This window comes from Thunnus maccoyii, chromosome 19 (genome assembly GCF_910596095.1).
Source record: "Thunnus maccoyii chromosome 19, fThuMac1.1, whole genome shotgun sequence".
Lineage (NCBI taxonomy): Eukaryota > Metazoa > Chordata > Actinopteri > Scombriformes > Scombridae > Thunnus > Thunnus maccoyii.
In genome coordinates this window covers 10,498,890-10,526,266 of record NC_056551.1, presented here as the reverse complement: position 1 = coordinate 10,526,266, position 27,377 = coordinate 10,498,890, and the positions used below count along the sequence as shown (strand labels likewise).

The 27,377-nt window shown below is 38.2% G+C and overlaps 1 protein-coding gene and 1 long non-coding RNA gene across 2 annotated transcripts; one reads left to right on the top strand and one right to left on the bottom strand.

Annotated features, from left to right (window-relative positions):
• Positions 1-1,997: 1,997 nt before the first annotated feature.
• LOC121885723 (cytochrome P450 26B1-like) lies at positions 1,998-24,707 on the bottom strand. The gene is made up of 11 exons (XM_042395432.1): positions 24,273-24,707; positions 22,654-22,731; positions 22,470-22,554; positions 21,969-22,004; positions 21,312-21,451; positions 20,881-21,004; positions 20,266-20,410; positions 19,719-19,829; positions 16,118-16,245; positions 7,202-7,289; positions 1,998-2,817 (listed from the first exon to the last, which is right to left on the bottom strand). The coding sequence occupies exons 1-11, from the start codon at positions 24,460-24,462 to the stop codon at positions 2,656-2,658; spliced, it is 1,287 nt and encodes a 428-aa protein (XP_042251366.1). The 5' UTR covers positions 24,463-24,707; the 3' UTR covers positions 1,998-2,655.
• Positions 24,397-26,762, top strand: LOC121885724. Its single transcript, XR_006092605.1, has 3 exons — positions 24,397-24,466; positions 26,254-26,409; positions 26,614-26,762. It is a non-coding gene; the product is annotated as an uncharacterized LOC121885724 (long non-coding RNA).
• Positions 26,763-27,377: the final 615 nt, after the last annotated feature.

The window sequence follows — 27,377 nt, the reverse complement described above, 5'->3', positions numbered from 1 at the left end:
AGTAACTTTGAAAGATTTGATTTGATTAATTTGGATGGCTAAAGTCTCATAATAACTTCAAATGAACTTTTAAATACATTTTTGCATTAAAGGTTGACTGTGGATTTTGTCCCCCATCACTTACATTGAAAACGCATTATGAAGGGATCTCTTACTGGCCAGTATGAACAGGAGGAATGATTACAACAAGAAAAACATGTCAATGTTCATTTGTTTCACCTGATTATTATTTTAGGACAAATTTGAAAAATTGTGAATCTATCCTTTAATTTCATTTGTTGTATTCTTCTTTTGTTATAACTCCATGTTTATTCTACTTAAACTGATTTTATTCTCCTTTTGGTTTTAATTTTAAAATGTTATAACGTAATTGTTTGCATCACGTAAACAGTTTGAAATGCCCTTGTCTGCTTGAAAAACAATACTGTGTTGTTATTTGCTAATAGATTTACAGTGTTTGGCAAGTAGCCATACGCTAAATCTTATAATTGTTTTTGATCTTCTGTTTTATAAACAATGTGCATAAAAGCAATTAGATAACGTGATATTTCAGATCAAAAATCTTAACAAACAACAAACTGAAAACAAGGCCAGAACAACTTTAGAACATACCAGCATTTAAAATGAGAAAATATTTCACCTGTAAATTTGACAAAAGAAAACAATGGAAGCAACAACAGAACATACATAAAACAAAGCACAAAGACTAAAATAACAATGTAATTGTGATAATTGAGAGTAATGTCTTATTGTCTCAAAACATGTATATTTGATTAACATTACATGAAGTTAGACTCTGTCTTGTACATCAAACCATTACGCATAATAAAGATTAATGGAAATATACATAATATGTAATATAATGCAAAGAATTCACCTGAATATGAATAAATAAGTAATTAAAACGTACTGTTTATTCACATTAAGTATCTGACGATTCATCTGAATACTTGGTTGATGATTCATGTGCTAAAAATCATTCAGGTCACTTGGGTTATTTCAAATTTAGCCATGTGCTATGAAGCACCTTCAGGCATCATTTACATGTGATTCAGATGGTGAGTGTATCACTGCCAACCGAACGCTTTCAAAAATAACCAGGTTAGTGTGTGTGTGTGTGTGTATGTGTGTGTGAGACTTGCATACTAAGAGGAAGCAAGTCAGTGTCGGTATGACGAACTGTTGCTAAGCAGTGGTGGTTGCTAGGTGGTGGAGGGGGGGGGAGGGGAAACAGGTTTGCAGTCAGTGATGGAATCTGAGGGCTTACCTCTGTGTTCCTGTGTGCACGTGTGTGCTCCCTTGGATTTAATAGTTTAAATATTGATAGTGAAGCATGAAGAAATTGCTACCTCTACTACATAAAAGCTGCAGTTTGGGGCGGTTATTTGTAGGTAATTAAGGTAAATTTCAATTCTACCTAGAACATCTGATGCATGAGACATTTTACTGTGATTTAAATCAATGAGCGTTTCACGTGGTGTGGTGAATCTTTTTAACCACCGTTTGATAAATGACTCATTTAAAGACGGACAAAAAAAATACTGTCTAGCAGTGTCAGATTCAACAATGGAAGTCTTATCATGAGTCATTCATTTTGTCTTCAATTGCAGATTTTTCAAGGAAAGCTGATGAATATCTGGCAGAAGAACACACAGAGTGAAACCAGCACACTCCTCGGCTTTCCCCACAATGATTACTGTATCATACGCAGCAGGGGAATGCCTCACAGTTTACTGGCTTCCCTCTCTGTGTTTCAGATATTTTACAGCTTTTTCTGCACATTCTAGACATATAAACATACATACATATACATATGTAATCCACAGCTGGTGTTTCTAGTAGGGATGTGCATCTCCATCACTGAGGCCGATGCAATACGCATCTCGATGCATTGCCAACGATCTGATACATTAAAGATACATATGAAGACACTGACAATGAGATTCAACACGATACGGTGCGATTCCATGCAAAGAATGATGCTATATGCAATTCAATATGGTACCGAGAGTTTATTTTATTTATTAAGCATATAGCAAATCATAAATTAACTAAAAAAAGTGCCATTTTTACTTCACATATTTGTTTCTCTAGTACTGCAACTCAGTACGCGTCTCATTTCTGCTGTTTCTTTTTGACCTTTAAAAAAAACACTTGGACGTTTCACAAACAGGCCTTTTCACAAGTCCTTCATAGTGTTGTATTCTCTGTCTCCTGTTTACATGCATATGACCCAAACAATTACTGTCAAAATAGTGTAATGAGCCATTTACTCCATCGTGTGGAACATTAAATCCAGAGCTGTGGCATGCCAGTCTGCTTGAGAAACAGTTTAGAGATGAAGAATCAATCTAAATGTTAAATTATTGGTCACATTTCTAAATAATAAAAGCATGACGCCTCTACACTGTACTAGTGATTATATATATCTATATGTATAAATCGGATTTTACTGATGCAAAGATATTAGAAACAATGCATCGTGACTTAATACCAAATTGTATCAGGTGCAAACTTTTTTAATCAGGGCAATTGCATCGTGAACATTTATGTTGGTGCACCGATGCGAGTCGGTGATTCTTCCCATCCTTAGTTTCTAGTGCTCGTATGGTTTTATAAGAAAATGTTGTACATCACTAAATGTACTGTGCTTTCCTATCTAGAGCTGCTACTGTCAGATCTGGTCGGATCCAGTTGGGTGAAGGAGATGGTGGGGGGGATGGCGGGGCGAGACACAGGCAGCCATTTGTACTCAAGATCCTGCGATGGAGGCTCCAAACACCAGTCGTAGTGCTTTAACAGGTACACGCACGCCTCCTGGCAGCAAAACACAAGAAAAAAAAACTGTTTTCTGGATGTGTTGTAACTTCAGTATCAGACATAAACAGAACTTCATTTCTGCCTGACAGATGATATTTAGAGTTAAGAGCAGCGGGGGCTGAGGTGGCGATTTCCTAAGCAAAAATAAAATGTTACTTGGCAGAGCTACAGCCTCCACCGACGCTGAATAAGCCTCCGACTTGCAAAGATACAGCCTCCTTAACACTTTTTGTTTGTTTGCATGTTATTTTATAGGTTTGGAAATAGCAACGCAACTCCTTCTAGCAGCCAAGCTGAAAGGGAACATTAGGTTCTTCAGACTTGGTTGGCTGCGGTAATGACTCATCAAACACAACTCCTACTTTTAGACAAACACTCTAAAAGTTAATTAATTTTTAACTGAATCATATGAAGCTTACCACTTTTTTTTGAAACTTTCTTTATATCAGTGCTCATTTGACCATCTGGCAAAGACTAGACAAAGACTTCTCTCACTATATACAATTGTCATTTTTCACCAAAATGTCACAATTACACTCATTCCATCTTCAGTCTGCTTTGTGTAAAGGCTGAACTATGGCACCACAAGACAGGGAAAACCTTATTTTCTAATCTGTTCTACATACTTAATGCACTCAGAGCTCCATGGCTGGTGATATCATAGCCAGCTCTCCCCATTGGCTGATACTCAGCCACGGAACCGACCTATCGCATCCTCCAGTAACACGCAGTTGCCCCGCCTCCCTCCACTTTATGAATGAAGATTATTCTGATGGAGGGGGAGGAGTGGGATGAATGAACGAAGAAGGAGGAAGGGAGGAAAGAAGTGAGGGAATGGGGTAAGGATGATGAGGGTGGGGGAGGGAGCAAGGGGTAGGGATGAAGCAAGGAGGCGATGAGTCACATCTCTGACCTAGATCCCTGCGGTCTACTTTTCACTCTGCTCACGCCCTCCTGGGTGTGTGCATGTGTGTGTGTGTGTGCGTGTGTGGTGGCATGTGCAAGTGGTCAGCCTGCTTAGAGCCAATCAGACATACTTTTAACAAGCAAATGGTCTTTTAGCCATAACAGAGCAGGTTACATTAAGAGATGAGGTTCAACGAGTGCATCATTGGTGCAAAATAAACCTGTTGGTATTTCTTGTGCATGATCACAAGCAGTGTTGGGTCAGTCGTTGTGTATGCTGCTCAATGCTGAAAAATAATAATGAACCCTCTATAAAGCACCTATCTAAAAGACAGGATCAACTACTTAAAAAAAATGGAAATTAGATAACAAGATATTATTTTAATACTGGAATAAAAACAAAATACAGTGAAAACATAGTGAAAAGGTGAAAAACCAAAGTCAATGGTAAAATTACAACCCAAACTGTCCATTGTAAACATCTATCAGCTTATGGACTTCCTGGTTCAATACTGACTCAACATGCTTGCCGTAACTGTGCTATTGTGCAATGAGGGATTATTAGCGAAATTACGTGTGCGCTTTTGCCATTTTGGACGTATTTTTACCGTTGGTGCTGCATTCCTACATCTAAGCAATTACTGTTGAGAGTGAAATGTTATAATAACCGATAAGGAGCAATAAAACGTACTGCTCCTTTAATTTTGACTTTCCAGACAGTTCCCTTTGAAATAAAGTATTAATACTTTTGCTCTGTTTTTATGTGTTTATTAATGTATTAATATCAAAGGCACTTAATGTATGGGCACGGATTATTTGGTGCTCTGTTACTGTCTTATGCTACTTTGGAGGGCCATATATCATAGTGCTCACCAGCTGACAAGTATTGTTAAATTGTATTTAAAGGGAGACAATGTAACTTTTGCTCAACAATGGCATCTGTGGTTACAAGTGGAAATGAATGAATAATATGAAGCAATATTTATCAAATATTTGCCAACATTAGTTACCATAATCTACTGGTCATAACAGACCACGTAAGGCTAGGTCAGCAAAATGTAGGATATTGAATTGAGTAAGGGTGTGATGCATTTCTTACGAATTTCAGTTTTCGTTTTGTAACAGGAAGAAGAGGAAAAATATGTAATTCCTTCTTTCAAAAGTTAGATATTCTCATTTTAACCTAAATAGCACAAACCCTTGTCGCTTTGATTTTGTGATAAATTTACATGACAGTTTCCCTGAGATGTTTACATTACTTTTCTTCCTCATCTCCGGTTGTTATTAGTTATGAGGCAGTATTAATACATATTTAAATGAATATGGTAGTGGTGTGGTGGATGCTGCTGGCCTGAGAATCAAATCCACCACATTCTTCTCTCATTTCTACAGTGTAATCCGCAAGAAGATGACTATTCATTATCCATTCAGAGAGTATAGAGCAATGCCCTGCCCACATTATCCCATTCATGCGACTTTCTTAAGCAATAAAAAACAAGCAGCCTCTGGTTATCTAGAATACGTAATCCAATAATTTTAAAAGAGATACGATTGTCCTGCTGAACAATGAGGAGAGCTGAATGAGAAGAGAGCAGATCATTAAGCTGCTGCGAACATTTCACCTGGGCTCCATTTAATCAGGCCCAACATTTACAATGACTCATGAGTGAATGTGTGCGTCTGTGTGTGTATGTGTGTGTACGTGTGTGTATGTGCGTCTGTGTGCGTGTGTAGGACTGAGTCATCCCTAGCTGTTGCATTTTGGATAACTTGCAGTAACACCCCAATCCATATTATGTCTGTACGTATGTGTTGCTGTTTTTGCACAAGGAAGAACGTAGATGATGTCTTAATGACTATTATCTACCAGCGTAGGTTAAATAACATACTCTACGTGTGTTAGTTAACAGTCTGGCTCAACTGATGTGGACTGCTGAGATAAGCCTCTCATTGGCTGACTAGTGCAATCTGCTTCCTTCCTCCTGCTCTCTCGTCTGGCCGTTGTTGCCATATTCATTGAGAAGTGAAAAGCAGTTGATCTGGCAATGAATGAAGTCATGAATACAAGACTGTGGTTCAAAATACAACATAGATATATCTTCTTTTGTACATTTCATGTGTTTGGCTGCTAAAAAGGCATCATGGTTGAATCAGTTAGGTGAATATTATGACATCCAACACATATGTTCTTAAAAATGTCTTAAAATATAGAATTTTTATGGTAAAAATCTGAAATCTGAGGGCTGTTATCATTGTTAACTGCATCTGTGCCTTACGAGAACAGAACAGCTTGACAGATAAGCGTAGCAACAGTAGCTAAGGGTGGCGGGGCTTAGCAAACAATAAATTAAGTTAAAAGATGTCACTTTATTGGTTGTAACATGATAAAGTTGTTGTTTTGAAGTTGGTGTCACCCTCTCACTCCCCAGAGTAAAGACTAACACACACATATACACACACACACACACACACACACACACACACACACAAACACACACCTGTTTCCAGAGGAAACACCCCCACATGGGAAGCAAATCTCTCTCCTTGCTGTTGTCACACCTGTAACACACCTGTCTTGTTCTGGAGCTCTCCATGGGCTATCTATGTGCGTGTGTGTGTGCGTGTGTGTCTATGTGTCTCCCGAGCATATACAGTATGTCCTGGTGGCTATGGTGAGTGCTGCCCTTGGGACTGGCAGGTGGTTTAAACAGGACAGTCTGTACCTGGGATCTCAGGCTCTCAGTCTGATATCACTGATGAACACACACACACACACACACACACACACACACACACACACACACACACACACACACACACACACACACACACACACACACAGCCAAGCATTTCATCATTCCCATGAGCAGTGCTCTATTTACTGAATGGTTGGGGGATGGTTCACCTCCCTCTCTGTCACTGTTGGTTCCTCTCTTGTTCCATTAAGTGGGTGTTAAGCTTCAAAACTTTGAATTAATTACACTAACTTTGTTCTTTGTTTATATGTCAAGTTATGTCAGTTCTTGACAGTACAGTATTGTTGTTCCTTTGTCATGTTGTAGGTCCCAATTTTCACTTCTCTAAAAGTGTCCTCTCAGGTTGAAAGATCCCTTTTTTCTCCCATTAGTAAACACATTCACTCAGACATAATCCAAAACGCACACCAGTGCAATTGTTATCTTTTAGGTCCTCTAAGTGAACCCAGAAGTTGAGGCTGGTCAACACAAATGTGTCAACATTTCAGCATTTTAACTTCTCCTTTGTGTCTGTCTCTCTGCCTAAAAGAACACTGAAATACAACACAAAGTCAAAAAGGAGGTTAAAGTCAAAGAGGACTTCCTTCAGTCATCCTTTCACCTCCTTTACTCATACGGTAAAGAAAATGTTATGGACAGCCTAAGAAATGGAAATAATGAAAGAGCTTTTTTGTGTGAACTTATGTGTTTCATTGATGTGAGTAAATAAAAGCAGTCACCTTGACGAAGACGTCTGTAAGTTTAAGTCCGATGCAGCTCCTGGGCCCACTGCCTAAGGAACAAAGGAAGTGCTCCTGGCCTGCATTCCTGCACATGCAAAAACATAATTGCATGGTTACACAATAATACTAAATGTGTGTTGAGAAAGATGCAAATGCTCAGAGATACAGAAATCAATATACTGAAAAAGCTTTGAAAGTTAAAAGAACACAAAACTTTGGTGAAAAAAACCCCCAAAAACCTCAAACTTTACTAGACATTTATTTGCCGTTTGCCATTTTTAAATGATTTTCTACAAACAACAGCACTCAAGTCAAATTTGAATTCCATTCATAGTTGGTCCTTCAGCAGAATAATGACCACTTCATACTTCATACTACTGTTTTGTGCGTCTAACAAAACCGTCAAAGAAGACGTTGTTATCCACAGGATGATTATCAGATGTGAGGTCATGTGACAGTCAGATGATGAACAGACATCATGTCTCTCAACCAATGATAAGACCCGTAGTCACTGATCATACAAGTAAACCTTGTTCATACAATACATACATTCTTTAGACATTAATGCAGATCAGATCAGCTTAGCTTTGTTTAAATATGTTAATAATCTAACTATAATTTAATATTATCTAGGTCTATTGTATGTCTCTTCATTTCTTGCATGATTTACAGTAGTCCTATATTATCAGTTTCGACATGTTCATATTCAGTCTGTATTGTTATTAGGTCATCATACCATTTAGTAATAGCTTACCTATAATGAGAACCGTTGTATTAACCAGCTCTAAAAAATTTATTTCACCATAGCCACAAAATAGTCTGTTTAGGTTGGTTGGGGTTTTACAGCTACATTGTCATTTTTTCAAATTAGCTGAATATATCAAAAAAATAAATCAAATTGGCTAAAAGTTTGGTAGTTGTGGAGGCGGAAACAATAGAAACTATATAAATGCAGCAGTAGTGGTGGGTTAGTGTGTAGCCTAAGTGAAATTGTGTTCCTTGGTAAGCTATGTTTAGGCAGGTGAAAGACAAATGGACAAACATAGGCATAAATGATTAACTAACAGTGTTAGCATCTACAGATATTTTTGCAAAAAATCTGTTATTAGTATCAAGAATTTTCATATCAGTGCATCCCTCACATTTTTGTCTGTTTGACTGCTGCATGTATGCAAATGATATACAGTAATTCATTGTGCCAACAGCAGTGATATGCAGCTGACGCATCTAGGTCGCCGAAGCCGTACTCAAAAAATTCATCCAGGGTTGGCGGGTCTGCAACTGACATGACTGACTGACTAGAACCACACCACTGGTATGGCTAAAAAAGACCTATACCCTAAATTTATTCTTTGAAAGGTTCTATAAGCAACAGTTCTACGGTTTCACAAAATAATCCTGACTTGATGTCTACTCACTGGCTTTTCTTAAAATAATTTTGTGTTTTATCCTGAACTTCAGTGACAACTCACTGAACTATAGATACATGTGAACATACTTGTTTAATACAACTATATCTGATTATGATCTAGCCAAAGAGTTCAAACTACTTATAAGGCATTTTTGAGGAACAACCAGGTTCCTTGCTGGTTCCATCTCACCCTGACCTCAGAGGTCAAGGTGAGCTCTTTTGGGGATCAAGAGAAATTCACCAGGATTCTGGAAAGGAGTGCACAAGTCTGAAGTTGCACGACAACAGAACATGGGCATGTATTAATCTATGTCACAATTTGACTCATGTTGACGGTCTGACTCTCTCTGCCATAACTGCAATAACTTTTCAATGGAACTTCTCTAAAAATATACTTTTAAATAAACAGATGATGGTTGCTTCCAGCCGGCAGGTTTGTCAACAACCTGCTGATGCAGACCATCTCCCCCCTCTCACCACTAATGCATCCTGCCTTCCTGAAACCTGAGCTCTGATTAAAGGGAAACAGGAAGCATTAGTGGTGTGTGTAGTCTGAGTCTAGTGTGTGTGTGAGTAGATTTGTGTGTGTGACAGTTAGAGACAGAGTGAGAATATTAGTGTTCTCTGCTGCATCTGTCTAATGGTTTAATGTAATGTACTATTAGACCCATCTTGAAACAGTAAGACGTGTAGCGTACAATGCAGTCCTGTAATACTGAGACACAGAGATGTCCAGCATAAGGCTTTAACAAGTATGTTGAGTGGATGGGAAGTGAATCAGAGACAGGCTGAGCTTATATGAGTAACTTGCTGAATGTGGATGCTCTTACATCACCCCGAGTTTTTTTTTTTTTTCAGTGGAGAAACATTTGACCAATGAGAGTGTAGACGGGATTAGGAACGGGGATATCTAAACTAAGAACTCAAATTGATGTCTTTGATGAAAACTGGTCAAAATGGTTTACCCATGTATCAACTATAAGGCCTGATTTTATATAACAGTAGGCCTAATATACAAATATACTTACTTTGAGGGCATATCTTCTCATTTAAAACAATCTTCTTTTGTTGTATTTTTTTCCCCTCCAAGTGCAGAATTGATACACACATGTGTGTGGGTGTAAATGTATGTGTGTGTGTGAGTGTGTATACATATATATGTATATATGTATATATATATAGTTGTTTATGGAACCTCCCCTTGTGTTTATTTTACTTTTTTGTGTTTTATGTCTGGTTATCACATATGTACCATTTTTGTTTAAATGTCTTCTTTAAAAGAAAAGCTTATAAAAATAAATTAAAAAAAAAAGAATGGAGATGTCATCTTTCTACATTAATGAAATGCATTAATACATGCGGACAATCGGATGAAATTAACGCAGCTGTTCAAGTTGTTGTAAGTTGACTTGACATAAATAATAAATCTTAAATCAACATATTTCCATATTTCCTCTGAATAATGTGAAAAACAATTCAATTTAACTGCTTCTCGCAAATGCAGCTTCCGTATCAACTGAAAATGACGTCACTCTCTACTGACTGGTTAGAGCAAAACAAAACAAAATAACCCCACCACCACTGCTAAGAAATAGACTAACATAAACACTATGCCAGGCTGAATGAATGAAGTGAAATGAAATGGGAATTCAATCTGAGACCACAGAGAATCTGAAGTGAAATTCTTCATGAACAGCTAGTTAGTCAGTGTCAGTTGAAAAAAAAAAAACTACAGCCAAACATACAATTCAGCGTATATGAAGAATAAAGTTGTCATTAATATATTAATTATGAATAAATATTTACAAGGGTTTAAATGGAGTCGTTCTTTCAACAAAATTCAATTGGGAATCAATTATAAACTCAACAAAACTGATTAAACTAACTAAAATAACTCTATGTTCCCTGGAATTAGTACTTAATTACATATTTATTTTCTGGAAGCTTCAAGTGAATTATTAGGAAATAACAGACCTGTAATATTAAGTATTACAAACCTATTATCAACACTGAATTTATGTTTAAGTTATCTTTAGGGAGTTGTTGACTTGTGTGATTTCTGAGAAAACGTACAGTGGTGATTTCTTGAAACAGAGAGCAGACTGAGCCAATTTAAAATACACATGCTTAAGACTGGCTAATAATTTCCACTTCAAATGAAAACAGATGTATGTCATTTTTTTTTCTGTAGAACAGGGGGAAAATCCCTGCTCTCAGATTTATCTAAGACTAGCGACACAACCCGCCACAGTAGCTTGGATTTTTATCTGTGTTTGGTAGCGTTTCCGTTTCCGATTCATTTATCTACAGCCAGCAGAGCCTGTGTGGGCGTACGGCTGATAGGATGTTAACTTGCCAGCTCTACTATTTGCTTCCAACTGGAAAAGCACACACACACACACACACACACACACACAAACAAGCTGATGATATATACTGGGACACACACAGCGGACGATATAGGCAACCATCGCACAGAAACACACACAAACGATGATGTGGTTGTGCTGTAGTTATTGTAGGTGGGCTTGTTATGTAACAGGACTGCAGTCATTAAATTAAACAGGCAGGTGGCAAGAGAAGGAGCAGCGAAACTATCAAGGCAGACAGGAAAATAGTCCCCCAGGACGGCTGACAGATGGACAAGTGGAGACAGAAGCAGGTAGGAGGAGAGAGAAATAGACCGGAAGATAAATGGAAGATTGGAAGAATACGTAGACAGATAGACAGATGGCTAACTTTTCAATCATGAGGAAAATTCACTAGTTTTAGTGAGACTTGAAACACATTACTAGTGTGGACATATAACACTGTCAGAATATAAAAACATGAACTTTTGTCACCTAATTATTAACTGGTTAATACACGATAAACCAAATACATATATGACCCATTAGCAACTTAAAACAACCAAAATCAACATCTCTCAATACCCTCCGACATCCTCAGCCTGTCTGTGACATTCTGTTAGTTCCTACTAAACAAATAAATCTTTAAAGCAAGAATAATACGTGTTCATTTTTTAGAAGGCTAAATAACTTCCTAAAACAGCTGGGGACTGTGAGTTTAAGCAAATGTTACTCAAATAGAAGTGAATTGTGTTTTTGTTGGGTACTACTTTCATCTGGCGTGGTTGTGAGTATTTATGGCAGCAGAACAGTTTATGTGGGATCGACTGTGTTGACTGGAACAAAGGAGCATGCCAGAACTGTTGATGTGTTTTTTAATAGCTTTTGAAAAACAATGGAGGTTTATGGCACAGAAGGATAAGCTATTTCCAGGTTTGGTTGCGATGACAACACTTGTTAGTAACATCATTTTGGTTTTGGCCTTTGATGGGATTGATGGACAATAAGAAAAAAAAGGAATATCATCAGACTTTAAGAATCGTCATATGCTTTAAGTCTAGATGTCTTAGCTGAGTTATGACCTGAATATAAAGTATGTACGTATATGCGTTCAACATTTTCTATGATGTTTTTTATATATTTTTATGACACGTTTGCTAGATTTTACATCATAGTGTCTAAAATAAAATCTCCTCTGACTCATTCCTTAACCCCATCCCGTACCGCAGAGCAGGGTGTACACACAACCCGCCCCCCCCATACACACACACACACACACACACACACACACACACACACACACAAACCGCACAGGGAATCCCCATTGGTAAAAACGGGTGTGAGGTGGCCAGTTACCATGGCAGCAGCTACCTATCTATTCATTCATAGATTTTTTTTTTTTTCTTCAGCTGAGGGCTCTGTTGCCTTTACGCACACTTCAGTAAATTCTAAATGTCATCCATTACCAAGTAAAGATTGTGTTCGGCATGAAAAGATCATCAAAAATATATTTGTGAACTGCTATTTTTTAAGTGTAATTTATTTGTTTGAACTCTAAATCACCTGGTGAACACTTATGCTGCAGCAAAAAGGAAATTACAACAAAATTGAAAACTAAAATAATAAATTCTCACACCCAGACAAAATATACTTAAGGCACTGAGTGTCTGTGAGTAAAAATTAAGTATGTCTTAACCTTGAAAAACTGCTTTTCCTGTTAAATTTCTTAAACTGATACTGTCACAGTTCTACTGAAAATGGTTTGATAATGGCGGTTATATTTAACTGATAAAGGGAAACCCTAAACTAAAAGACGACATTTCTTTTCAGAGGAATCACCCTCTTTTGTTCTGAGCCACGCGCACACACAAAAGAAAAAAAAGCAGGATAGGATCTTCTCTGACTCATTTTTCTGTATCCCATCCCATTCCACAGGGCATCATGGGAGAGAAAACAGCTTCTCCCCCACCCCGTGCACACACACACACACACAAAATAGGGGAATCCCTATTGGTAAAGACAGTGTCAGGTGACCAGTTTCCATGGCAGCAGCTACCTACATATATACATTCATAGATTTTTTCCCCCCTCTGCTCTGCTCCCTGAATGAACGAGTATGAATGAGAATAAATAGGTGAATGGAGGAAATGAATGAATAGAATAACGGTTGACTGAGAGGGTGAATTAGTGAAGGAATCAGATCAGGTTTCATTTTGTCGACAGCAGGTACCAGACAGAGAGCGAGAGAGGGATGCAAGTGGGGGATTTCTTTGTGTATCTCTAGTTGTGTTCAGGAGGGAGGAAAATCCCATTTGTTTTCCTCACATCTGATATTTATAGCAGTCTGTCTGCACTGAAAGTGATTGGGTCAAATTTGGGTGCTCAGGCGTTGTTAATCTATCTGCATTGGTTCCTATGGTAACGATGTAGGCGTATGTATGCTCGGTGCTTACCAGCATTTTCCAATACAGAATCATAAAGCAAGCTGCAGTCTAGACCCCAGATATACTGGATTATTATGCTGTGTACAGAAGCATTAATATGACAAAATGAATGAATGAATAAACAATGATATGTGATGATAATCTATCTACTACTATATAATATATATATTCTGATTGGCAAACGAGTGTACATAATGTAAGCAATATTACAAAAATGTCTTAATCTTTGCTTAGTCTGTTATTTTTGTATATCAGAACATCTCAGCATGCACAGTCACCAAAGAGGGAAACAAAGTTGTTTTTAAATCATCATTCATTTTTATAGGTTTGTTTGAGGTCAGTTTTATCCATCACAACAGGAGAAATGGATTGGATTGCACCAGTCGTAGCTACATCCATCTATAGATTTGCTAGTAAGTTCATAGTTCCTCAGTTCATAGTAACTAGCTACTGTGCTGACTAGCTTTCAAATTACTGACTTACTAAATCACGTGGTGCCTTTAAAAGAATTAAATGTGATGTAAATTGGTGGGAAACATCTGTAGCGCTATCCAATGAAAAATGTAAACAGGAAGCCACTGTTTTATGGGGCCAAACTGCATACTAAACCAACTTACAAATGTACATATGACTTTGTTTTATTCATAAGTGCATACATGGATAAATGTGTGTTTCAGAGTCAGTAGTATTCATGCAGCTGAGAATGGTTGGTAATTATCTGAATTCGCTAACCTGACCAATGTTGTTCAGTCGTTAGCATATTAGCATATTGTTTTGTAATTTGAGACTGTGCTTTTTTTCTTGAAGTCTGTTTACATCATTATTAATCAGCTTTTTGATCAAACGTCTGGTCAGAAATGTCAACCCTATTCCATTACACTCATTCCATATTAGCATACTAATGTTAGCTTGGCCACTTGGTCCAGTTAGCTAGGTAACTGTTAGACCTGGCAGTTAGAGTGTGAAAATATTTAGCAACAATTAATCTCTATGTAGGAACTAGTTTATGTGGTGAGTTAGTGATGTGCAAATCTTGATAAACACTTCCGTTTTAAGTGAGCTAAATTTAAACATCAGGACAGCTGAACACTTGCTGAATTATTAAATACAATGCTACGGAGAAAAAACTTATTCTTATGCTTGTAATAAGAAATGAAGAAACAGCACAGTGGCTATTAGGAAAGGCTTTTAGAGGAAACTGTTATAACCAAAACTATTTGGCAAGGTCTAGTAATTTCCTTTCTTCCTCATTTCCTCACCAACTCCTACAGAAATGATCCATCTTACAGAAATCTGTCCGTTACCTGGCTTGCCATCCGTCCATAAGCATCAGTATGAATTAATATTATATATCCATCATCCATTTGTTTATGCTTTTTCTCTGTTCTCTCCTCTCAGGCTTAATTCCACTTCTTTTTAAACATTATGTAGTGCTGTTAAACTAACCCTACACCCTGTAATAGATGCTAGATAGAAATGCTGGATTTTTCTTTGTTTTTTATGAAAATGGCTTTCTGTGACACATTTCCTCAATCCTATATGTGTCACAGCACTGAGAACTTCCTTCCTCTTACTCCTAATGGCCCTTGTGTTTGTGTGCATGTGTGTGTGTCAGTGTGTGATGCCAGTGGCAGGTACGGTGTGTGAACAGATACTGCAGATGTTTCTCTGTCAACTTTAAAGGACAAGCTACTCATAAAAAATGTCACAGGTTCAATTTCCAGAGACAGTAAATGAGAAAAAAAAACACAATTAGATACTCAATCTAATGTCACAGCAATTTTTTCTATTCATTTTAAGCTATGTTGTGATTTTCCTTCTTCTTTAGTTCATGATTCCCTATTTTATGAATGTCCTCCATTCAACTGTGGGTTTGATGTGTGGGTGAAGACAGCAAAGTCGAGAGTAAGAAAGCGAAACTTTTTTCCAAGTTTTAAGAAGTGAAAGTTTAATCACTTGCTCAAAAATCATCATTTCTTGAAACGCATTCTAGTCCATTTTCTGCTCCTTTGGGTGCAAAAATATATCCGTCTGCCTCTTTGTCTGATGAATTTCCCTCTGTGTGAGTGTTGATTATCTATGCAAAATGGCGGCTTTAGAAAGAAGCCATTGCTTGTTTATTTTGAAGGACTGATACAAAAACTTGATTGTTTTGCTGCAAAGTTTTTGAAAAGTTGTGTCTCCACTGAATGACCAGACAAATAAAAACCCCTGTACATAGTGACTGAGTCCAATACAGTCCTTTATTGTGAAACCCCCCATTTCCCCATTTAAGACATACTGACCACAGGTTGAAAAAATGTTAACCCACACACAGAGCCTGGATTCATGTTTTTTTCTGTCTGGGTCAGAGGGTTTATTCACTGTTAGAAATAGTGTTTATATGCAAAAGCCTTCCTCAAAGCCTTTGCATGAGTACATGAACACAGAGATAAAGAACATGCATATACTGTACATATATATGTAAGTACACCTTCACTATTTTTCTAAGTCGTTTGCTAAACTGAGCTTTTTTGGATTTTATTCTATACTTTGCTCAGTGCTTTAGAATGACTCCCTTTTTATGTGTTTTGTTCCAGTAGTCTTAAACCTCACCTTTTGTTGACAACTTGTGCATTTCCTGCTTTATGTTCATTTTATTTTATATAATATAACCCTAAATCCAAAACCTCTACACAGAACGTTTTTAAAACAAATTTAAGAACCTCACCTTCCGCTCCATCTCTCCGGCAGGAAGCTGTCCGGCTGCTGGAACACGTCCGGGTCACGGTGGACGGAGTGGCTGATATACATTGCACCATGACCCTTTGGGACATGAAACCCTGCGAGGGTGGAGTCCTACACACACACACACACACGCAGAATGGGAACATCACATTATAATATTTATTTAAATTCACTGACATTAAGTTATCTTTATCTGTATTTCCTCTCAATCGTTCAGAACTGTACATGACAAGAAAGTAACAGCCATTAGCCCTGATGGTCAAGATCATTTTTGTAATGATCTCTATTAATTCTTCTGTTGTCAACTCTCTGTTTTTTCATGCAGTTACTGAATCTAAAAGGCTTGCAAAACACAGAATACAGTAAAATTCAATTACTGTAGATGTTAAAATTGAAAATCTATAAATTTTCACACATTAAAATTTCACTAAAGTTACATAAAAACCTAAATGTTAGAAATTAGGTTGTATCCTTCTCAGAAACATCAATTTAACTATGCAAACATCTCCTGCACCTGATTGGATGAACATACTGCTCATTGGGCTGAACTTGCCAATAACACATTTGTATCAAGAATAAAAAAAACTGTTGATCTGGAGGTTCAGGATTTTAAAGCAGATTTTTAAGTAACACTACACAGCACCTACACAGAGAGTGAACCGGCAGTGAAAGAGCCTGCTATTAATACCCCATTAAACCAAAATGAACGGGAGACTTTTTAACACTCATGTTTGGCTCAGATGAAAATTGTATTTCCATTCTCAACAAAATTTCCTGAGCTGGTTTTTCACTCCGGTGAAAAGAGCCACCTTGGGGCAAAAAGACCACTTACCCAATTGTTGCCCTTTTAATTCACCTTTTCACTACATCCATTAGTAGCTGCACTAATGGACTGCCAGAGAACATAATCGCTGTTTCATTTTCTTCTACCCTCTTTCTCATTTTTCTCTCTGCCTCTCTCTGCTGGAGTGGAAAATCTTTTACAAATCTCTTTCTTTCTCCTTGTTCCCGCTGAGAGATGTCTCTGCCCTTGCTGAGCTCACTCACTCCCATGCTCTCAGACACACACACACACACACACACACCCTCAAACACATTCAAGTTGTAAAAACTACTGCATATCTTAGTTCCACCTGATGGAGCGTCTACTTTTTCCACCTCATAGTGAATACTAATAATCTCTCTCGCTCTTACACAACTACCTGCACACATAAACATCTCATCAACTCTTTTCACTTCAGACTCAGCCCTCCCCTGCTGCTTTTCTATTTATTGTTGGTGCGTTCAAGGTTATCCAAAGGTATTGGCAGGGGAAGGACTATCACTATTTCTGACTGTGTTGATTTCTTGTTAGATCACTCACTCACAAATCTAACTTTTTTTTCTTTTTTTTTGCATGAACTTTGAAGTGTTATGGAGGGGTTAATTATTAACTATGTATACCAGTATATACCCGCATTTGATTTAATATAACATCACTGTGGTGACATTTACAGTGGCAATACAATATGTAATTAATCACCTGTAAGTAATCATTAACAGCTACTTTTTAAACTTTTGCTTGAGTACTTTTCAACACAAATAATATCATGTCTACTTTAGTCACTGTAGATAATCTAGTACTCTTTCCATCCCCAATAATAACACATACTTCTTGTATTTTTGTTATAAATCATGACCTTAATAAACTTTATGGCTTTAAAAAGACTTTTATTCTATGGGTTCCAATATCTTTCTTCTCTACAATTCTCTAAATCTCCACACGTCATGAACCTGTGTCCCACAGAGGCCGCCAGGAATCAAAGTGTACTGGTGCATTTCCTAGAAGTGACAAATGACTTTCCACTCGGCTTCACAGCGTCACCAGCACACATCACCCCTACCGCCCAAACACCGACCCCCCTCTCCCCCCTCCCAAGCTCCCTTCCTTCCGGGGGGAGCTGAGCCAATCAATCACAGAGACGGATCAATGCCTCTGATTGGGTTGTTGCGTAAGCCTGCTTGATGAGGTCACAAAGATCAGTGACAGCCGGTGCGGGTGGAGGAGGAGCCACTGTGGAAAAACCCGTCCGTAAAGTAAGCAGCTGACCAATAGACGAGACGGGACGTCATGTAAAGGTTGGATTCTAGTGGTGCTGATGTAAAATCCTCACATAGAAAAGTAATTATTTTAATGATAGAAATCCATGTTGTAAGGTATACAGGACTTAAAGTAAGATGCTTACTGTATGTTTATGCACAGCGTAGAGATTAACGCAACAATATAGGTTACATGTGACAATCTATAATAAATAAGAGGTGTAGAAAATACCAAAAATACTTTCTAATAAAATAAAATAGCCCTGCAGTAAATACCAAAGCAGTGAGGCCTGGTACTGTCTGGCCTTTAGTGATGTGTCATGTCTCATGTTGATGAGAATAACAAAACAAATACAAATGCTTATAGAGTTGACACACAATGATAATGATAAAAAAAGTGTTCCTGTTATTTTGTCCAGCCCTTGCGACTCTTGATAATGTTGAGTACACACTAGAAAGAGCTCCTGACAGTGGAGGAGGCTTTCATCTATATATGTCGCCATCTAGAGGAAAGGAGTGCAACACACAACGCAAAGGCCTGTCTCACTTTATGAAGACCACAATAACTAAAAGTACGATATTAACCATCACAAGTCTTTCAAAAATATATCACTCACAATATTTACAAATGAGAGGCGTTCCATACAACAGCAGTAACACAAGGTCTGCACACTAATTATTGTGTGTTGCCCTACAAACGTTAACACCTGGTTAAAATTCTTTGTAGTTACAGTTTAATAAAAGTGACCATACTTACAGTAAGTATTTACAGTAAGTAGTTCAAACATACAAATAAAATAAACTAAATCCTCAGCTAAGTAACAGATAGGATGTCTTATTCATATTTCTTATTGTAATAGTTAACATATGGCAATATAAAATGGGTCATACTTACCTCAATTTGCTATTATCTTGCTCTTATGTTAATAATCCAGGGATTGGTATATAATAAATTCAACATTTACACTGATTGTTAAGATGCTCTGGAGAACTGAATCTACTATGTGTCAAATATGTGAAGCATAAAATGGATGGAGTCCAATTTTATTTGGGTTCGTACACAGACAAGCTCAGTGTTTTTCATGTGCTAGAAACACTTAAACATTTAACAAATCCTGCACTCAGCATCACACATTTAATGTCTTTTGCAGATCAGATTTGGCTAACCGTTCAAACTACAGGATAAGATTCATATTTGTCCAGATTCAAGTAGCAAAAATCACCATAAAAATCCAGAATCACTAAAGAGAGCAAAATCTGAATCCTTGACTCCCCCACACTTCATGGTAACGTTTGCTGACAGTGGTCAGCAGACGAAGGTGTCTCTATTCTCTACAGACCAGTGCAGGCTTCAAATGATCTTCAAAATCAGTCATCATGACCAAATCTGTGTTGCTTTAGACTGGATCTCTCAAATTCAGAACCAAAGATGAAAAATAAATCTTAATTCTTGCAATAGTCAGTGCAGCAGGGAAATCAGCAGGATGCCACGTGAGCAGTCCTACCTGATCAGCTATTCTGCGTCCACCAATGAAAGGAGGCCAGAGTCTCTGAACTTCCAGCAGCACTCCATGCAGGTAACCAGCGTCCGTCAAAGCTCGCCGACGGGTCTCCTCCTGAACACGGAGACAGAGAGAATTTTTGTTTGACCATTCTATTTGAGGCAGAAAGAGCTAGACATGTAAACAAGTTATCACATATGGTCATGGTTATCACATGGGCCTATTTCTTTTACTCAGTAAGAAAAGAAAACTTCATGTGGTACTGTATTTACACAGATTTTAATCTCTGTTTATCAGGACATTAAATGTAAGAGGAGAATGCAAAAAGTTGAGGCATAATAATGGATAAATAGTATATTTTTATTGAAGGGCATGACTTGATTTTTCTTTAGGTACTCTAGCTTCTCAACTTCTCACAATCTGAGAGGAACACTGAAACACCCAATATTTGGCAACATTTTACCATTTACAGGATCTCTGTGTATTTTCAGCCCCCTCTTGTTGTCATTTTGTCTCGTCGACATGCACAGTTTTGTCTGCGTTCGTGTACCTGTTCGTTTCCACTGAGTGCCAGTGTGAACGAGGTGAGCAGAGATGCCAGAGCTTTGGGGATCAGGGCTGAGATGAACAGCAGGAGATGCTGAGAGGCAGCACTGGAGTCGGGCAGTGGCAAAGACCCGAGAGAGCCGACAAAACTAGTGAGACAGCAACAGTGAGATTAAGATGCTACGTTCAACAGATCATTTGCTAATTAATAGTTTGGTTATTATAAACAAATCGGCATCACCAGAGATCAGCAGCCTTTACCAGCCTTCACTTTACAGCACAAAGGAAGAGAGCTAAAATGGTACTTCAATAAGCAAGAGCAATTGAGCAATGTTGTGGTGTTTTTGTCATGCTTGAGAAAACCCTGATGTGTTCCTGCTGGCTACTTCTTCTAGGAAAGTCTTTGAAAATAATGGCAAAATGAAAACTGAATGTGTGTCTGCATACCAGAGAAAGACGTAACAATGAAGACTGAGAGGGGAAAAGGAGAAGCAATGGTGCAGTTACTTCTGTTTTTTTCCTATGTGTGTGTGTGTGTGTGTGTGTGTGTGTGTGGCACTGTGTGTATGAGACAGAGCAAGACAGATGCAGACAAACTGAGAGACACATCAAGCCTTACCCCTGTGTGTCATTTTTAAGTTTGTCTTTGATGATTTCCATCAGTTTGTCTCTGGCCTCCAGAGCGGTGGAGAAACCTGACGACCACAGTGGAACCTTCACATTCACCGGAGCAGAGATCAGACCTGCGGGAGGTGTTTAAGTGGTCAAAGACACACAGAAAGAAATATTTATTACACTGAAATGAAAGAGGAAGTGGAAGATTTCGTAATTCTGTATTGCCAAACAATGAAACTGACGAAACATGTCAGCGGAAAAAAGAAAATTACAATACTACGGCTGCATAGGAAAGAAAAGCCCTGTACAAACACACACACACCCACACACATGCCCATACTTGCTTGTGTATTTGTAAAAAATAGGCACAAGTTGTTTGCATGTGTGTGTGTGTGTGTGTGTGTGTGTGTGTGCTAAACATCTGTGTGTTCCTACCATGCCAGTGCTGGGTGCAAAGTTGTGTGATTTCCTGGAAAAGCTCAGGCTGCTCTTCCGCTCGTACATTCAGAAAAAGGCCCAACACCAACTCCGTCCCCAGCCGCTTAAACACAGTGTACACACACTCTGGCTGGCCACTATACACACACACACAAGCACATAGGTCACGCATTGATTAGTGTCATATATTACCCCAAAACACTGAGTCAGTCATGAAAATATGAAGTGACTTGAATTGAATATTGCTGAAATTAAAAAAAAATACATGAGTGCCTGTTTCTAAGGTCAACAACTATGTATGTTTGACCTGCTGTGTAATAATTTATCATTTACTGATGTCGTAAGCAGGGTAAACTAGCAAGCAAAGGTTATATGGAAGCCATATGTCATTGTTTCATCTCCCCATTTGCAAATATACAAAAACAAAAAAAATTGTGCACACACACACAAACAGTGAAACACACCCTCTCCATGTCTCCAACCTTGTTTTCATGTCAAGTTATATCACTACTTTTTCTGTTGATCCAAAAGTTTGAGTTTTACCTCCTGTGAAACAATTTGTAATTCTGATTTGTATATCGCTTTGGACAAAAGTATCTGTTGGATGAATAAATGTAAAATATAAATTAACTGGAGGTTTGTGTTGAATGTTACCTGAGAGAGAGGTCCTTCAGACAGCGCTCACATACACTGTAGATAAAAAGAGGTAGAGAAACACACACACACACACACACACACGTAAATCTCCAACGAGATGCTGCCCTACAAAAACTATTTATATTTGCATTTTCCCGGCAATTACTTATCAGCTTCTCATTTCACAGTAACTGCCAAAGAAGTATTGTCTAAATTGTGTCCTGGCAGCACATTTTAATACATTTTGTACATAATATAATGACAATTACACTAGTAACAGTCACTTGTTATTACAGCACCCAAATGACCATATTACTGTCCAGATTCTTGCTTGAGAAACCTTTGACATGCATGGACACATTACAAACTGTTGCAGCAATAAAAGGCTTTGCAGTTGTGTCGTCAATGTTGTTGCAAGCATGTCTGGTCATCATGTCTGGTGCCACCCAGACATGATGACCAGACGTGCTTGCAACGCTTGCCTTCAAAATATGATTGTAATAATTTTACTTTCCCTACCTGGTGATATATTCACTTGATGATTGTAAACAACTTCCTGTAAACAGGCTGGTGAGAGACAGACGGAGAAGACATGCCTCCTCACCTGAAAGACACATATATTTATATTTGCAGAGCTGAATTAAACACATTTTAACAGTTACAATGTGTGTGTGTGTGTGTGTGTGCACTTGCATATGTTTACCATTAGTGGTTACAACAGTATCACCGTACATGTTGGTCATCAAATCAGTCGGATCTTTCAGAAACAAGTTGGACTTCTCTGAAACACAACACATATTATTACATGCACACACAAATATATATATATACACATACTGTTCACACACTCATTATACAATCAAACAGACAATATCAAAATATGGGTTTGATTCTGCCTGCAGGTGTGTGTGTGTGTGTATTTGTGCATGTGTGCTTAAAAGAAAGGAGGCTGACAGAAAGTAGCAGGATATTGAGGATGCTTCCCCAGAAGTGTGACAGTTATCCAGTTCCAACGAAAAAAGACAAAAGCAGGATTCAATAACATCTCTTATCCTCTTATCAAATCCACAGAAGGGTTAAACTTTACTTCAAAGTGACACAGAGAAAACAAATATTAACTCAGGTTGAAAATATTTGCAGTGTATGTAAGTGGACTGTAGACTGGTCTAGGAGCATATATTTCTCAATGTTTCATCATCTCTACTAGTTTATTATATTTTGTGACAATATCTTGTGTATGTGTAATTATTTAATCTTAATATTTATTTGTTATATATGCAGATCTTAACCTTAAACATGACATTTTCCTGTTCACTAATATTATAATATAAAATGAATTAACCTGGAGATGTTTCTTAATAGGTTTTAGACTATATTGTATTTAGGAAAAGTTGACAACGCACTGAGGAGTTTGTCCTATTTTGTCAAGTGAAAAAAAGGATAGAACATGTTTATATGCCTCATATGTATTTTTGCAGTTTTGGTACCAGAAGTCAGATACTGTATTAGCTTATAAGAACTTAAAATAAGTTACATTGTACTCTAAGAGCACTTTATATCAAATTTATAGCAACTTTTTAAAAATTTCGTTACATGCGTCACCTCATTGATCCCCTATTTTCCCTTTAAAACTCCTACATCCTCTTTTAAGTTTTGCCAGTTAACATATTTTTTTTCTATAGTTCTTCTGTAGCCTCTCTTAAAAACTTTTATTACTTGTGTTGACATTATAATTAGGAAAAGATTTAATTTGGCTTATATTTATTACATTTCGTAGTTATTAGTTCTATGTTATGTTGTATTTGATAATAGTGCATTATTTTGAAGTATAATAAGATAAAACGATAAAAAATTTCAGTTAAGCTTCATCCCCTTCCCCCTCTCCTGCAGCATCACGAGTCTCTCTCATGACCGATCAGACTAATCTCGGGGTGAATTTCACTCCATATGGAGAAAAAAAAACCCTTTGCTCTTTGGCCTTGAAACAAAATCTGATTCACTATGTTGACGAACGAGAAAGGTCACTATAACTCACTACAAACTACAGATACACTAATCTCCCAATAAATTAAAAAGGTGGCATAACATCCAATAAAGTAAAAAAAAAAACTACTAAATTTTCCCATATTTCTGAAAAATTGTACAATGCATTGAATGAAATATAATATGAATTTAAAACTGCTCTATGCCTGAAAGCAGACACGGTGCCTGAAAACTTTAACCCCTGTTTTCATCTTAAATAATATGCAGGTGCTCACCTGTGGCGTTGCACGCGCACACGCACGCACCCACATACACACAGCTGCGCAAAAGACAACGTACCACACAGCAGCTCTCTCATGCCCTGCACGGAGCAGATGAAGGCGGTCGGTCTGTTGAGCAGACGGCTCTGAAACACTCTGCTCCGGTGTTTCTCGATCCTCTGCCGGCAGAAGCTCACCGGGTCCTGGTAGAATTCCAGCGATTTGTCCCCAAGCAGCGACACACCTGCATTTCCCAGTAGTTTAGACATTGAGGTCAGAGACTCAATTTTTCGTCCAAAATTAGCGTATGGTGACACGGCTCCTTGCTCAAACAGCGGCAACTAAACGCAATTAAGACTCGGTTCAGCTTCACAGTAAATCCAGCTGTCATCGCCTGTTAATCCCTTTTAACACGATTGGCTTTGCAGAGGCGACCTGTGTATCAAATTACTGCTATCTCATTGTTGTCACGGTTTTCTCTGAGGTAACCGAAAGTACCCAGCTGCACCGGAGACTGATGCGTTCAGGTGCTGTCAGTAATTCAGGATTACCTGTTACTTATGCGTTACTGCTCGTCTGCTCTTTGTAATTACCACTGCAGTATTACTACTGCTGCTACTTCTGATACTGCACTACAACAGCTATATGCTATCACTATCATGACTGGATCGCCTACTTAATTGACCCTTGGATGTTTAGTTTGGCTTTTATTAGTTGGTTCGGTTCATTGGTTCAGCCAATAATAGAGAACATTAGGAGGATTTAAAATGCCTATATTAAAAAAAATCGAACAAAAAAATACAATACATATTGTGGTATGTACAGAATTACCTTTATATCCATTTGTTGTGTCAGAATTAAATTTAAAACATGTTTAAAGAGAATTTTTAGCTTTTTGTCTTTAACATCTGAATGAATAGTTTTTCATTGTGACATCAAATCACAGCACAAAGACAGTGAAGAGGTGTATTGCATCTCAGTGTATTGACATAGACCTCCATGCCAAACTGAAAAGCAATCAACTGTCCAATCACAGCTTGGGGGTTGAACCAAGAGCCATGACAGACAGCTTTTAACATTAAAACAGTATTATGTGGGCCAGCCGGCTGCAGGGACACTACCACTGACTGTTGATTTAGTTACATTTGTGATTGACTGTATACAGTTTTAAAGGATGGATTGTGCAGCAGGCTGTATAAAGAATAGGTACCTTGGAACAGCTTTGGTTTTCCAATTATGACACAGTAAATGCCTTCATAAAAAGTATAGGGGCATAGCAGCAGCAGGAACAGCTGGAACAGCCTGTCAGGGAGATGATGATGGTATCTGCTTGATGGTTAAATAATATAAAATAATAATTCATTACAATTAGCACACAGTTCCACTATACTTGAATGTATTGTCAGTACCTTTACAGACTGAAATCCACAGACACAACTGTGTGTTCCTCTAAACAGACATATCTGCCCTCCGTGACAAAGTAGACACTTCTCAGTCTGCAAGATATCAAACCTAACTAACAAACAGACCTAAATAACAAATTCATCTGAACTTGTCTGAAAGGGTATGCTACAACTGGACTTAAAGATAAATATTTTGCTTTTTCTTTTGATAAAGATCATGACATTTCTTCTGTCTTGGAGCTGGTCTGTTGCCATGTTCAGAGGACCAAATTCCTGTGATGGTAAACCTCCCTAGCTGGGCCATCCACTCATCAGCACCTATGGTGTAGTGCTGAATTGATGACAAGATTTCAAAAGTTTAGTGGCTAAGCTATCAAACTGGACCAGCAGTAAATGAACGGCATGAGTTTGTTCCTTACTGGAACACACTAGCCTGAAGCAGGTGACGGTTCACGGTGGTGGGTTGCGGAGCGGAGGATGTGATGGATTATCTTTATCTTGCAGCCACGTTGGCTGTTGTGTCTCCATACATATTAGAGCACATTATATGAGTGCTCCAGTGTCATATTTCAGGTATTATTTGACTTGCTACTTTGTGTTTAAATGCTGACATGATATGTTTTAATATCGTATTTAACATGCTGTTTATGATTTTAGTTGCAGATGCTAAGAAACTCTGGAAGAACCTCAGGGACACATATGTCAGGAAGAAAAGGGAGGAGAAAGAGACAAAGAGTAGCCAGGCAGGGAAACAAAAGAAGAGGTGGAAATACATGGATGCCATGTCCTTGAGATGTCAACAGCTTTCAGGAGGTAGCTATAGTCTTAGGTTTTCCAAGTTTATAAAGCTGTGGTCTACAGTTAAGGGAAAAGGATGATAATTTAGTGGATAACAAGTTAACAAATAAAACTGTTTCATCATTTTACTATAGCACATAACACCCCATAAGGGTGACATTGGTGTAGAGGGGGTCCATTAATTTGACATGGGATGACTTATCAGATATTTTTGGACAGGGTGTACAGCAATCTAGAGCATCCAGAGCAGGAGGAGAGTGAAGGAGAGACGACTGCAACTGCAACAGTCTACTGCACAAACAGCTGGTTGTGTCTTCTGAAACTTGCTGTCCTGTCCACATAACGCTCGCACAGGGCAAAAAGTATTCATCCTGCATTCCTCCACTGTTGCAAACGGTGGAGGGTGAAAAGCCCCAAGCTCGACTGTGGGGCACCTAAACACAGACTCCACCACCTTAGGTACAAAAGCCGGGTTAGGCCGTAAACATACTATAGAGAGCCCAGGAGCAAACTGCGTACAGGCCAGATGCGTTTACAGTGACTGTAAGTCACTCACTCACTTAGCCATAGTCAGAGCTAAGAGTAATGCAGTTTTGAGTGAGAGAAACTTTAATCCCATTCCCTCCAAAGGTTCAAACAGATGTTATGAGAGAGCATCTAACACAACTGACAAATCCCATATTGGTAACAGGGGCCTAGAAACTGGGAGTTTACGGCGCACCCCATTCATAAAGCAGCACACCAAAGGATGTTGGCTAGCTGGTTTTCCACCCGAGCCTATGTGGCGAACTGAAATAGCAGCCAGGTAAACCTTAATTGTGGAAAATGCTTTCCCTCTGTCCAACAGGGTTAAAAAAAGAACCCCTAATTTTCCTCTTCCTTATCAGAGCTGGAACACTACTGATTGGCATTTTCAAATCTTAGGATATCTTTTTATATCCTTTTCCTGATTTATAAAGTTCAACTATGTTTTCTCGCAGGTC

What these genes read in the sequence shown, in the direction of transcription:
- LOC121885723 (XM_042395432.1), bottom strand. Translation starts at nt 24,462, where the DNA reads ATGTCTAAACTACTGGGAAATGCAGGTGTGTCGCTGCTTGGGGACAAA. An exon ending in TCAAGTGAATATATCACCAG is followed by an intron (nt 22,005 to 22,469) that starts GTAGGGAAAGTA and finishes TTTTATCTACAG; the next exon opens with TGTATGTGAGCGCTGTCTGA. An exon ending in CACTCAGTGGAAACGAACAG is followed by an intron (nt 19,830 to 20,265) that starts GTACACGAACGC and finishes CTCCGTGTTCAG; the next exon opens with GAGGAGACCCGTCGGCGAGC.